The sequence below is a fragment of the Mercenaria mercenaria genome, chromosome 16 (assembly GCF_021730395.1).
Source record: "Mercenaria mercenaria strain notata chromosome 16, MADL_Memer_1, whole genome shotgun sequence".
NCBI lineage: Eukaryota > Metazoa > Mollusca > Bivalvia > Venerida > Veneridae > Mercenaria > Mercenaria mercenaria.
The window spans coordinates 73,671,260-73,687,023 of NC_069376.1; the positions used below are offsets into that span (position 1 = coordinate 73,671,260).

General features: G+C 34.9%; 2 protein-coding genes across 2 annotated transcripts in view; one reads left to right on the top strand and one right to left on the bottom strand.

The window, feature by feature from the left end:
• The window catches only part of LOC123541111 (uncharacterized), a 166,188-nt gene that overhangs the window by 105,455 nt on the left and 44,969 nt on the right, over window positions 1-15,764 (top strand). The gene's annotated exons all lie outside the window — the stretch shown is intronic.
• The window catches only part of LOC128549797 (uncharacterized), a 57,539-nt gene that overhangs the window by 12,358 nt on the left and 29,417 nt on the right, over window positions 1-15,764 (bottom strand). Inside the window, exon 2 of the mRNA XM_053527448.1 lies at window positions 701-1,520. Within this exon, the coding sequence (XP_053383423.1) occupies window positions 701-1,427 (727 nt within the window). The 5' untranslated portion in view covers window positions 1,428-1,520. The remainder of the gene's footprint in view (window positions 1-700; window positions 1,521-15,764) is intronic.

A 15,764-nucleotide genomic window follows, 5' to 3' on the forward strand; every position in this document is an offset into this window, starting at 1 on the left:
ACACTATTGGGACCTTGACCTTTAAGCTAAAGGTCTGGGTATTGTGCATGACAAGTTGTCTAAATATGTGTTTTTGACCAGACACGAAGTTGCGAACAGACGAACGGATGGAATGACGGATGTTCCTATATATGGGTATTTATGTGGCTACTCTTTTGTTCTCTCTATTTTCCCTTTAGGTACGAAATAAAAATAGCTACATAAAAGCTTACGGAATTATGCCATCAAAGAAAAAGTACAGTTGTCTATTGTTCCTATAGCCACGTAAGTGTGCAAATGTTAGCTCGGACAATCAGACGGACGGACAGAAGGAAACTGGTTTCAAACCAGTACGTGACCGAAAAAAATAGCCCTCAACTGAGAAAGGCTCTAACATCAGTAACAAAGTACAAGATTGTTTAAAGAAAAACATATAAAATAGGGTCAGTCTGAAGTACAAGTACACCAATGTACTCAAAAACTTGTCTGACGTCAGAACACTAAGAGCCTAACTTTAAGGGCTGTAAACAAAATTTCACTCCCTCCGTCCGTTCAGGTAGGATTAGGGAAAAGGGCATCACGGAGTCTATCATCGCACCATCAACTAGGAAAGCGTAGCAAATAAGTGTAGAGCGGTCAGTCACCAATCATGCTCTGTGCTTTACGATTTTCGCATTGTTAACGAACTCACTTCTCGACTTAATATTTACATTTTTCTTACCTATATGCGCTTTCAGCAGCTTTTCTACAGCATCTGTAGTTTCTTTTGGTTGTTTTTCAACTGTTGCATAGAGGCTTTTCATTTCTGTTGTCAAATCATTTGTTGTTTCGCCGATTTTTTTGTCTAAATCGTTTATTTTTTCTTTAACAGACTTCACTGCTTTTTGACCGTCAAGATAAGTTTTTACGAGCTCAAGTGTTTGAGCGGGACTGATTGGATCTTTATCAATAGCGTTCATTTCTTGTTCAGTTTTTGCCTCAAACGTTGCATCACCACATTCCTTCAGCAGTGCTTTTAGTATATTACATACCTTTGAGAAATTTATTTGATAGGTTGCTATTAGCATTTCCGGATTTGAATCATGGCAAAGTTCGTTTCTAGCTTGCCGAAGGTCTTCGGCTGCTTTGCGTCCTATTTTTGATAAATTACATACATTTCTTATTATAAAACACAATAAACTTACATCAAGACTGTTCATATCAAAGTTTCCTTGGGTTGGAAATATCAAATCAAATTGAAACTGTCTAATTTTATTTCGTTGCAGCAGAGCTACGAATGTATGTTTTTTATTAGCAAGAAAGGCGCTGACAGTCATCTTTCGGATTGCTGCTTCATTTTCAAGCAGTTTTCTTAATGGCTTTGCACCGGTCTCATTCACAAGTCTGAAATACCGGCAGAAGTATTCGTTCTCCGGTTTATATTGGGCACAGGAACCGCCAGTTGCCATCTTCTGTCACCTGTTATTGTCGAATGGTTGGTTTAGTCTAGGACTAGCTTTTGTCCTCACATCAAAATACTTGATTTGGTAGATACCTCCTTACTGAAACAATAAATTCAGCTATAGGTTGTTTTTCACGGAAAACGTATGTCTCCCAACCCTTACGATGCAGAAATTGTAAACTCCTACAAATTTAGGGCCATAACTCAAAGGAAAACCTATGAACCACAACATTCAAACGATATGCCTAACTAGGCTTGGCAGTGGTAACTCGTATGAAGTTTGGCGGAATTCCAACAAGGAAAAATATAGCACAGATCAAAGAATCAGACTAATCAAGGATCATTCCATCGCTGAAAATGAAGATGATATGCATAACTATGCTTCACACTAATCACTTGTGAGGTTTGGTGAAATTCATCATAATATTATACAGCAAGTAGTGTAAACACTGTAAAAAAGGACAAATCTAGGACCATAACTCTGCAGAAAATCACTGAAGCAGAGCATGCCGATGATAAGACTTGGTACTGATCACTCCTTGGCCTTAAGTGGAAATCTGCCTTATTATATAAGGGAATTGGCTAAAGCATCAAAACATTTGACGAATCAAGGGTCATTACTCTGTTGAAAAACAACGAACTGGAACCTGCCTAAGATATGCACAACTAGGCTTGGCAATGATCATTTTTGTGACGTTTTTTGTAATTCCTCCCGGTGGTATTGGAGTAATTGCCCGGACAAGGTAAAATACAACAAAGCAAGGTCCAAAACTCAACCGGAACATGCCGTCAATACATATAATAGGAATTGATACTTCTGTAAGGTTTGGTGCAAGTCTGCCCAATAATAAAAGCTGATTGGCCTAAACGTTATAAAAAATGATCAATCAATTAAGAGCCATAACTCCGCTGAAAATTAACGAATCGGAGAATGCTGACAACATGCAAAATGAGACTTGGCACTGCTCATTCCAGTGTGGTTTGGTGGAAATCATCCCAATTATATACCGGTAGTAGAAGTGGTCAAAACATCATAAAATTTGATGAATCAGGGGCCATAACTCCACAGAAAAACCGGAAAACGCTGACGATATGTACAACTAGGCTTAGCAATGATCACTCCTGTTAATCCGCCTAGTGATGTTAAACGGACAGTACTAAATCAAAATGCCCCCACTTCATGCGGGAGACATAATTATCAAAGATATGTTATTTCATATTCTGTCTAGCTGGCAGTATCATTTAGATAGTATAGATTCACGAAGACTGTGTGTTATGAGTTATTGCAATTTTAATAATAGCAAGTTAAAAGCGTATGGGCATATTTATGTTTTTGGATAAAACAGAAAATCTGCATTACTAACTACTTGTAGAATAAATAAATAAATAAATAAATTCGACCAAAATTCACACGAAAACAGAGGAACAAATCTATGGGCTGGTCTGGTCTGGCCTGTCCCGGTGAGCCACTATTTGACAAGGCCTGACCAGGCAAGACCAGATTTTGCGAACAATTGACATATACAAATATCCATATTTCATTCTCCGAAAAACTGTGTACTGAAATATATAATGACTGTTTAACTGCATTTCAGGATAAAACTGCAATATGTTTGTCTGTGTTTAAATGTCACCACACTCTGTGCTATGTGTAATCACAGTTTTTATGAATATACCCCTTTTCAGTATTTAATTATGTTTTGGCCGTACTGAGAAGACTGTGATAATACTTATAAAAAACAAAGAAAATATCAAACAGGGAATGCCATGTTCCAAAAACGCAGCCTCCCCAAAACGCAACCCACAGCACACAGACGTGCACACACACACACACACACACACACACACACACACTCGCATACATAGCAAACACACGAGGACAAAACGAACAAATAAAGGAACACAGTGGGGAACCGCCTTGGAACGGTCAGTGGCAAAAACACCACTGGGGAGCTTAAACCGGTTTATGGTGCGCACCCAACCTCACTCTTACCCCCATCATGTTCCAAAGACACGGGACAATGTAAATAAAAGTAATCCCCGCCAGGTGAATCTCTAACACACGTAATGGATACAAAAAGGCATGGCATGTAAAACACAAAAATGCTCCTGTATAAATATATAAAAAGCAAATCTTAAGAACCAAAAACGTATATACTCAATGCCTTTGCAGAAGACAGAGCAACAAGAGAAAACCCTTAAGGGCCCGACGAAACAGGCCGGAAGACAGGTATCAAAACAGTTCAGTCCTGGTGGGGTTTAAAAACTTAAAAACTGCTTATCATAGAGTCCTCCCCCTCTTCCGTCAGACACAATCAAAGAGGAAAGCGTAGTGTCCAACTGTAAACGGGTTGAACACTAAACATGCGGTATGCCTCAAAACAGTTGGGTCGTAACCTCTTTTAATCAAACGTTTAATAATTTTACCAAATACAGTTGGAAAATTACCATGACCCAATATCTTACGAAGTTTGCAAACCACATCACCATAAAAAACGGGTTTTCTCGCAGAAGTGTCTTTAAATTACTATTGAATTTTAAAACTAAATCAGAATTACGATAGTAAAATTTAGCAAAATATTTACGCAATCTGTAATAACGGTAGCCTTGCTGAAGAAATTTACTTGTAATATATTGATTGCGTTCATTGACATGACTACATGCTCTGGCAAACCAAATTAATTGAGAAATATATACCCCATAAGACGTAGCCTGAGGTACATCCCCATCCAAATGGGGAAAATTTACAATACTAAAATTAAAATCATCCCTCTTGTCATAAATTTTGGTATGTATAAAATTGTCATAAATAGAGAGATGTAAATCTAAAAATGAAGCATCAGTATCCGAATTGTTAGTTTTAATTAACTGAAGCTCCTTAGGATAAATAGTATCCACCAACTGACCAAAAAAACGGATTATCCATATTAAGAATATCATCCAGATAGCGTGATGTATTATTAAATGCAGATATAATGTTTGCCTGCGTATCTGGAGAAAGGCTCAACATAAAGTTTCTTTCATAAGAATATAAAAGCAAATCTGCGACAAGGGTTGCACAATTTGTTCCCATGGGAATACCAATTACTTGTCTAAAAACTGCATTCCCAAACCTGATGTAAATGTTGTTCAATAAAAAGGAAAGGGCTTTACAAACTTCGTCACAGGTTCACATTGTATAATGTTTAATGAAACTGCTAGTGAAAAAAGCTTTATCAAAATTGCAAGCGAGAAATGTAGCATTCTCCCGGGCAAAGTTCTTTTGAATTAGGGCAGTTAGTTTGTCATTTTTGTTTGGTCTTACATGGAGGCTGCGTTTTTGGTACGTGGCATTCCCTGTTTGATATTTGTCTTTGTTGTTCTTTTTTTCGTCACGACGGCACAATTAAATGTGACGATTTTCCAAAATTTGATTATTATGAAGGACCCCACAGAGGCCGCCCATAATACTAATTACTAAGGGCTATTAATATATAATAACATGTTCTTTTTAAGCATTATTTGTATAGCAAACTTATTTATATGTTTAGTTGATCTATAAACGTACATTGAAATTCACCACTTGTCTTAGTAGTTTTTTTTAAAAGTACACGTTTGCAACTTATGTCATTATCCTACTATTTGATCGCTTATTTTATAATAATCCTTAACATGTGAAATACTAGTATTAAAATCATTCATGCTAACGGTTTAAAAAGGCAAATCTCTATAATCCAATTTTAATACAATGTCAAAATTTGATAAAATATCGGTTGAGAAAATCGGCAAAGTTACATTTTCACCCCTAAAAGCTTTTGAATAAGAAATATATCACTGCAAGTGTAATTTATCTCGCGTTATAATTATTACACTATTTTCAAATATCATACTAAATAATCTTATAATTGTGGCAAGGCTGTTGAAAATAAAGTTCAATAGAAATCAAATGAATACACCAAATTAAACCCAAGTATGACACAAGTACAAAGTCATACGATATATAAGTATTTGAAAACAAATTCACAATGAGATTATTATGTTCTTTCTTTACAGTTTGTGATAACATATGTTTCAATGGCATAATACGTAACTAAATTACATGTATTACATTTCAGAAGAACTTGAACAATTTTCTTAAAGATTATCAAGTTTTAAATATCGTTGAGATATATCAACAATCAGAATATGCTTTTAAAATTTGTTTTAAAAAAGCAAGTGTGGAATATTGTCTACAGCTCGCTTAGTCGTGCCCTTAAAAGGTGTTCTGACTTTAGGCAAGTTGCTCAGTAGACTGGTGTAATTATACCTAAAATTGACCCTATTTATATGTTTTACTTTACATAATCTGGTATTTTGTCACTAATTTTGGAGCGTTTCTCTTATTTGACTTATTTTATTTACACTGTCTTGTCTAACTTGTTGGAAATAGGGCATGTGCGAGTTTGGCATTCCCTATGCGCGTTTAAACACCCAGTTACCTTTATATATGTTACGCGGTGCCCTTATTTTTAACCTTTTTTTTCTGTCTGTTTCTTATTTTATGTTACTAATATTGTCTTGTTTAATGTTGGTGTTTCCACGCGATCCGTAGACTTACGCTGTACCTACTGAGCTAAGCGGGCGGTTAGTTAGTTGTATGTATGTCGATGGGTAAAAGTACCGTAAAAGTGGATAAAAACTCTTCAATTGCCATTAACAGTTGTTTGGTCTTATTAGACCTTCAAATACCAGTAGTCTATGTGACTGAGAGGTCATGACTATGGACTAGTATTTTTACATGTTTTCAGATCGTGTGTTCATACCCAACAAGAGCCGAAGTTTTATTCTTTTTGTTCCCTGTTTTTACCTTTTAAACGTGATTTTAGTAAGCATGTAGCATACATTTATAGAAACAAATCTATACTTTCTACAAAACAATAATGATAATAAACATATGAAGTAGTGCCTTTTCCTGATCAATATGGTAGTGGCGTAACTTGAACTTTTCCACAATAAATTCCAGATGATTTTACTTTAATGGATTGCATAAAGCGTATACATGTTTTCTAATATAACCGTTTTGATTTCAGTTTCATTTTAATGATAATATTTAGTTCAAAAAGACAATAATTAAGGACTTGCAAGGTGTGTTTTATTTACACTGTCCCGTGTCTTTGGAACATGGTGGGGGTAAGAATGAGGTTGGGTGCGCACCATAAACCGGTTTAAGCTCCCCAGTGGTGTTTTGCCACTGACCGTTCCAAGGCGGTGCCCCACTGTATTCCTTTGTTTGTTCGTTTTGACCTCGTGTGTTGGCTTTGTGTGTGTGCGCGTGTATGTGTATATGTGTGTGTGTTTGTGGTGTGCACGTCTGCGTGAGGTGGTCTGCGTGCTGTGGGTTTCGTTTCGGGGAGGCTGCGTTTTTGGTACGTGGCATTCCCTGTTTGATATTTGTCTTTGTTTTTTATTAATTTCATAAAAAGAACAATTTTGTTTTTGTTTCGTCAAATGACTATAAGGTATCCATGACCTTCTTTGTGAGTAAATGACTAATATTAAAAGAGAAATGGTCATAATGAATACATGTATTGCGAATTTTACATAGCGGAGTTAAAGCTAATTAGGTCTATTTTATAACAGGGTTCACTGTATAATAAAACTTTTATAGGTCTTTCAGAAAATCTGATTTTCTTCCATTTTATAAAACATTATGCGTGAAATGATACTTTTGAGAGATGTTTCATATTTCACCGAATGTATTACTGTTTTATTATTTAGATAAATAACATACTAGGTTTTGCTGTATTTGAGCTCATTGTAATCAAGGTTAACGGTATGTATGAAAATAAAACTAAATTTCTTGTAGGTTTATAAAAAGTTCAGGTTTATTAAGCCATTTGTTATTTGGATGATGGTGTCTAAATATTCAGCTTAAGATGTATTTTTTTTAACACATACTGAATTGCGTGTTGAAACATTCGGCTTGACATGGCCTGGTCCAGTGGAAAATTGCACTCCTCAGGCCAGAGGTTAGAACATGCCTTCCATTGCAATAAAACCCATTCACAATAAAGGTTGCTGATTGAAATAATCACTGGAAAAATCGTATGTTTTTATCTGAGAGAAGGGTGATAAACATGATACCGGAAGCAAGCTTATTATGAAAGTTGAACAGATCTTACAGGTTACTAAGAAAACGTGGTGATATCAAAATTATATACGTATAAATGTCACTAACAAATTATTTTCAGTCTTACATGTTGTCATAATAACCCTTTTCAAAGGAAAAAAGTATTTATATCTACAAAAAAAGTTTGTCATTAAGATTTTAAAAATACTTTGCTGCTTTAATGACACACAATTATGCTTCCAAAATGGAAAGAAAGAAAGTTGGGGTCACCATGCATCTAAGAGATATATTAAAAAACCTTTAAAACTGATGATTTTTTACATTTTTAGTTCTTTTGGTCTAAACTGATACTTTTTCTAGATAGTATAAAGTGCTATGTTAAAAAACTTTTATTTGACATGTAGCGTATTATTATATTTATCAGTCTGAAAAATATCAGAGCCAAACCTTTTCTTCTTAAATAGATTATTAATAATATTATCATATTAATTATTGACCTCTACCTAATGTGCATCTTACATATGGCAAATGCTGGCTAAAAATAAAGGTGAACATTACTTTCGAAACAGGTAGAATCTGGGACCCCCCACCCCCAACTAATAAAAAAATGTTTTAGCTTTTTGGTGAAGTTCGCCCATTGTTCGTAAATTTGATCAGGCCACGCATTTTTTGGCTCTTTGATGAAAGAAGTATTCGGTACAATTTAAAATGCAATATGTTGTGTGAATGTCCATTGCATAGTTATTTTATCATGAAAGTTTCAGATAAAAAGTTAGAACCATTTAATATAAATAACGGAAATTGTGTCAGACAAACATTCCGATCAAAATTCATGAATATCCGATATAAAATACAGTTCCAATTGCAAACACATTTTTTTCTTTTATTTTTCCAAGTGGCCTAGTTTTTGATCCAAGATAACCCATATTAAAAGTTGACCTAGATTTCAATCATTCTGACCAAATTTCATGAAAATCAATTGAAAAACTTCAGCCTCTATCAAATATTCAAAGCTTTCCTTTGATTTAACCAGGTGACCTAGTTTTTATTCTAGTTAACCCATGTTCAAATTTATCCTAGATTTTATCCAGACAAACATTCTCATCAAATTTCATAAAGATAGAGGGTAAAATGCAGTTCCTATTGCATAGATAAGGTATTTCTTTAATTTGACCTTGTGACCTAGTTTTGACCCCAGATAATACATTTTCTTACCTGACCTAGATTTAAACAAGACCATTTTGACTAAAGTTCATGAAGATCAATTGAAAAATACAGCCTCTATTGCATACACAAGCTAACTGTTGACAGAGAGACAGACAGACGACTGACGACGGACATCGAGCGATCACAATAACTCACCTGAGCAAAAGGGTTAACAGAATGTACAACTATTCAAAATTTACAATTTTAACCTCATGAAAAACCTTTGTTAAATCAATACTTGGAAAATTCATACATATTTATATCAAATGGAACAGTAACTTTATATTATTTTAAGTGAGGACAACCCCCAAAGTAAATATTAAAACGTTTAAATTATGAACACAGAGCTTTGTTCATGCAACACAGAGCTATCTCCTTAGCGACAAGACTATCTCCTTCACGACAGAGCTATCTCTCACAATAAAAAGTGCATAATTTTACTCCCGAACCATTTTCGGTACATGTACGGAGATCCTTTGGAATCATAGAGCCCAACCAAGCAAAATAACAGCACACTTGGTTTGAAATGTGCAACTCTCTTCACGGCCCCTTGTACCATCCTAAGGGAATTCAATAAAAGGACGAGAAATATAACAGCACTGGGACCAAGACATAAATACAAACTTCCTTTGCCCTTATTTACAAAATGAAACAGGGTTTTTTGTTTTGTTTTGTTTTGTTTTGTTTTTAATCAGCTTTTCAACTTCTTTTTTTTATATTTGTTAATCGAACGCTTTCATATCCGTGCAAAATCGAATTTTAACAACATGCATTAAATAATTTCATTCTCTTAAATGTCTGATTTTTAATACATGCAGATATCACTTTTTGTCGTTCAGACAGCAATTAGTCTGGGGTATATTTTAATGGGTTTTTTTTATAAACTGCATCAGTATCTAAAGAATAAAACGTTATATAGAAATTAGTTTGAGGTTTTGAGTTATCATATATAGAAGGAATGCGTGTTGTATGTGTTTGTGATTTTTTTTATAAACTGCATCAGTATCTAAAGAATAAAACGTTATATAGAAATTAGTTTGAGGTTTTGACTTATCATATATAGAAAGAATGCGTGTTGTATGTGTTTGATATAGGTGTGAATAGTTATCAACCTAAGCTCCCTTGATACCTGACCATTGACTGAGAAGTAAATTGTTCCATGTTGGTCAAAAGTAAACGAATACAACTGCTAGTTATACCCCCACCAAATATGTTTGGGAGGGTGTGGGGGCTATATTGGAGTCAGTTTTGTCGCGTCACGTCCCGTCCCGTCGCGTCCCGTCGTGTCCCGAAATCTATATCTCGGTTAATACTAAATCGATTTGATTCAAACTTAAAATAGATGTTCCACCTTATCACCCACATCACTCGCATCATGTGGCACGAGGTGCATAACTCCGATACCAATTTTTCATGAATTATGCCCTCTTTTACTTAGAATGTAAGGTTAACTTTGATGCATTTTCACTATATCTCAGTTATTACTAAATAGATTTGATTCAAACATAAAATAGATGTTCCACCTTATCACCCACATCATGTGACATAAGTTGCGTAACTCTGACACCAATTTTTCATGAATTATGCCCCTTTTTATTTAGAATTTAAGGTTAATGTTGATGCATTTTCACTATATCTCAGTTATTACTAAATGGATTTGATTCAAACTTAAAATAGATGTTCCACCTTATCACCCACATCATGTGACATACGTTGCGTAACTCTGACACCAATATTTCATGAATTATGCCCCTTTTTACTTAGAATCTAAGGTTAATTTTGATGCATTTTCACTATATCTCAGTTATTACTAAATGGATTTGATTCAAACTTAAAATAGATGTTCCACCTTATCACCCACATCACTCGCATAATGTGACACAAGATGCATAACTCTGACACCTATTTTTCATGAATTGTGCCCCCTTTTACTTAGAATGTAAGGTTAATTTTGATGCATTTTCACTATATCACAGTTATTACTAAATGGATTTGATTCAAACTTAAAATAGATGTTCCACCTTATCACCCACATCATGTGACATAAGTTGCATAACTCTGACCCCAATATTTCATGAATTATGCCCCTTTTTACTTAGAATTAAAGGTTAATTTTGATGCATTTTCACTATATCTCAGTTTTAACTAAATGGATTTGATTCAAACTTAAAATAGATATTCCACCTTATCACCCACATCATGTGACACAAGTTGCATAACTCTGACTCAAATTTTTCATGAATTATGCCCCCTTTCACTTAGAATGTAAGGTTAATTTTGATGCATTTTCACTATATCTCAGTTGAACTTATTACTAAACGGATTTGATTTAAACTTAAAATAGATGTTCCACCTTATCACCCACATCACTCGCATCATGTGACACGAGGTGCATAACTCCGACACCAATTTTTCATGAATTATGCCCCCTTTTACTTAGAATTTAAGGTTAATTTTGATGCATTTTCACTACATCTTAGTTATTACTAAATGGATTTGATTCAAACTTATAATAGATGTTCCACCTTATCACCCTCACCATGTGACACAAGTTGCATAACTCTGACGCCAATTTGTCATGAATTATGCCCCTTTTTACTTAGAATTTAAGGTTAATTTTGATGCATTTTCACTATATCTCAGTTATTACAAAATGCCTTTGTTTCAAACTTGAAGTAGTTGTTCCACATCATCACCCACATCATATGACACAAGGTGCATAACTCTTGCACCAATATGTCCTGAGTTATGCCCCTTTTTTTGCTTAGAACTATACTTGTATAGTGTTTTGATACCTTTTATCTGTACCTCTCTTAATATTTGATATTTTTAACACAGACTCGAGCTATTGTGCAATATTCATCCACCATTGGAGTCATTAAACACTCCAGTGACCGTTCTTGACAGATTAATAAAATACAGGTAAAGTTCGACTTTGTCTACAAACCACCAATCTTATATGTAGTTATGGTCCCTTTCCAACTTAAAATTTGTCAAACTCATGGTTGCCGGACAATAACTCACGAAAGGCTTGACAGATTTAGATAAAGTTTGGTACACAGGTGTAACATCATAAAATACAGGTTCGATTTAAAGTGCACCTTCTGGTGGCCATGTCTTTCTTGTGGTTGCCATTCTTCTGTGACAAGACCGTATTGTGGGGGTATTTGTCACTCCTGTACAAAATTATAAATGCATACACAAAACATAACTTCACGTACTACTATACGCTCGCAGATACAAAAAATACCTGAATGATTAATGTATAGTAATCGCAAACAGTAGTTTGTGTTCATACTCAACAAGTCTCAACTTGTTGATTAGGGCTCTGATTAAGATAAATCAACACAAACCCAATTTATAGATAGAGGTTTGAAAGGGCGTAGATTACATTACTCTGTCATATATCTATTTTTGTTTCTAAAAGATAATAGGTAATGGTAGATTTCTCGGAAGCACAGGGCACCACAAACACAGCCTGGCTAAGTAGGCTCACAACAAAAAGAAGCTGTAACGGAAAATATTATAGACGGGTCGCTTCAAAAATCCAGCAAATACATTTTCATTTTATGCAAAATATAGAAAAAGGGGTAGAAAAAGGTTGGGGGTTGAAGGGGAAATGAAGAAGGTTGATATATTCAAAAGGGAATACTACGTTCCTTAATCACAGTTACGCTCTAACGTAAACCACAACAGCGCAGAAACTCATGTACAAAAGACAAACACACACACACACACACACACACACACACACACACACATAACTCACTTACATAGATAAAAAGATAACTAAGATATAGCAACACTGTAGGGCACCGCCCAAGACACACAGACGCACGCACATAAGCAGGAAAAAACAACAATTGGACACCGCCTTAGGATTCCGGCAGCCAAAATTAATGTGGGCACGATTACTTACTCATAGTAAAAGGGGAGGGATTCCAAAGCAAGAGAGCGCAAATGCAAGGGGAAAGGATGGGGGGGGGCGATAGGGGAAATGAGGAGAAAGAAGAAAGAAACGTTAACAACAAACTAGACAACATACGCAACACAAAATTTAAGACAGACAGAAAACATGTTGAAAACTGGTGCACCGCCTTGGAACGGTCAGTATCCTATATAAAGGAAACTGGGGGGTTTAAACGCGTTTCGGGCTCACCAGCATCGCACTTACCCTATTTTTAACACAAGTTAGACAATACAATGTAAATAAAATCATTCCCCGCATAGAAACGCTCTAACGTTATTGAAAAAAATACCAGATCATATTAAGTAAAACATAAAATTATGGTAAATCTTAGGTACACCAATGTACTCAATAACTTTTCTGAAGTCAGAGCACCAAGAGCCTAACTGTTAAGGGCACGACTAAGAAAGCTGCAAGACAAAATTCCACTCCCTCCGTCCGTTTTATGTAGGATTCAGGAGAAAAAGTGGCGATCGGAGTTAATTATGTTGTGCATTTTATACATATGTTATAGTCTCGTTTTATCGGTATAATCATATCATTTTATCCATAATTCTTAACTTTCTTAATACACAATTTTTTGTCAATGGAAAGGTTATAAAACAAGCAATTTATTAGTTACTTTTAATTATTATTTCGAAATAAAATGGATTAATTATGAACGCTTAACTTACAGTGTTTTTCTAAAAGTTTTGAACATCACTACGCTGCTATTGAAATTATATGCCATTTAAAACGATTATTTATTTGAAAAAGATATTTGAATACGAAAAAGTTATAAAAAATTAAAAATTCCGATCACATACACAAACGATGTAAAAACATTTGTTTTGCCCACCACCAGATAAACAGATGTTAAGGTACGTCCGCCATCTTGAATTTAGAGTGACCTTCATTTGAGATGTGAAAATATAGTGAACCAAAGCTTTCAAATGCAGCTGTTCCGTAGCACAAAAACAGCTCAGTTTGCAAGACCTGAACTAAAAGTAGCTGTATAAAAAGTGATACTAAAATTTGGAAATAAACAAAGCAGATATTTTACCTGTATTTTTCCAAATTTTTGGTTAGATTTATAAATCCTTTCAAAATACTTTATTAAAAATTCATGAATGGCAAAAGTTAGTTCAAAGTTTCAATCAGTGCATAGGAGAATTGTCTTACTGAATAGAACTTAACTTATTACAAAATCTGTTTTCAAATCTGACCACTTCATGTATTAAAACGAAAAAAAATTTGTACATATTGCTATTTTCAACATACATAAAAGTAGTGCAATGTGCGGACAATGATTTTTCTATGTATGGTGTACCAAACTGCCTAAAATTGTAAGAAAAGTCTCCGACTTGATGCGACCAAGATTTGGCAATGATAAAAAAATTTGTTTAAAGGATTGTGCAAGTATAAGAAAGGTTTAATTTATTACAGTGGAATTTATGTACTTACACGCTGCTTATCTCAAGGAAAATTTGGAGCAAATGGAATTTTCGAAACTTCCTGCGGTAACTACCGAAATTACTTAACGTAACTTTCTCACACATACGTGATTTTATATTTATTAATTATAAAAACAATCGAAATATTTGCTTTATCACGATATATGCAAACATTTTAGACAATCTTGAAACATTGGGCCACAGTATTTCCGCATACTGGTCCGGGACAAGTTCGATGTGTATAGAGATTCCTTATTAGATGTTTCATGCGTCGTAAACTAACCAGTTTTGATCTATCGACTTTTTATACACTATGAGAATTTATGCAGCATGTTTTCAAAAACGCAGTGAGAATAAATCGCAGACAAAAATGTACAGCCAAATATGTTAGGAGGTAATACTATTTGTATACAATTGTAGATAACTATAAAACAAACAAAATGCAATCAGTTGAACTTTTCAGGCGAAAACCTGATGATTAAAATCATAAATATCTCAAAAGTTACTGTTCTTCGTTAAACAATAATATTTTTTCACACTTTCATAGATATAAACTGATAATAAATGTGTATTGAAATTCCGGCATAGAAATGGACACTAACTTTATGTTACTGCGGTGTTGACAGCGGAAGCAGCGGTCCAGTACTAAGACTGTCTACGAAACCAAGGATAACGAGTACAAACATAAGAATCAGTGCTCAGTATACACCTGAAAATAATAGACTTGCTATTTGCCGAGTGCACACTTGTTTTCTATAGTCGTTAATATAAAGTAGACTTTGAAATATGCGCACACATGCATAATCTCATAAGCACTTCTTTAATGTATGAACCGCCTCGGTAGCCTAGTGGTATCTAGCGTCCGCTTCGAGAGCGGGAGGTCGTGGGTTCGATCCCCGGCCGCGTCATACCAAAGACGTAAAAAATGGTACTAGTAGCTTCCTCGCTTGGCGCTCAGCATTAAGAGGATAGTGCTAGGACTGGTCAGTCTGGTGTCAGTATAATGTGACTAGGTGGGGTATCATGCCACGTGTCTACAGCGTGATATTCCAGTGAGGCAGCACTATAAAGTTGGGCATTGTGCTCACTGCTACAAGTAGACACCGTCGTTTATATGACTGAAAAATTGTTGAAAAAGACGTTAAACCCGAACACACACACATACACACACATACATGTAAACGATACCAATCGGGGATGTAAGTTATAAACCTACTAAGTGGGAACTTCTTTATTACTGCACCTACAGTTATCATATTTCTATCAACTCTTATTCTTATCATCTTTAAATTATCCGAGGCTTTAGATTAAAGCTATCTTCAATAGTTAAGCAATGAGATTTTTCACATTCAAAACGGGGCATTTTGTGTTTAAACCAACTGAGGTGAGTGTATAACAAACCGGGTGTTTGTGTATAGACGAAATGTGGAATTGTGTGTTTCAACAAAACGGGGAATTAGTGTAAAGACTAAATGAGGTACAAGTGTATAACTAAACGGGTGCATGTGTATAGTTGAAACGAGGAACTAGCTATTAAACTAATATATGCGGAATCACTTGTTGCATAACGTGTATATGAGTAAAGTCAATCGAGGAATTTGATTTGATTTGACGGGTTTAATGCTCGTTTTAGTATTCAGTTATGTCAGG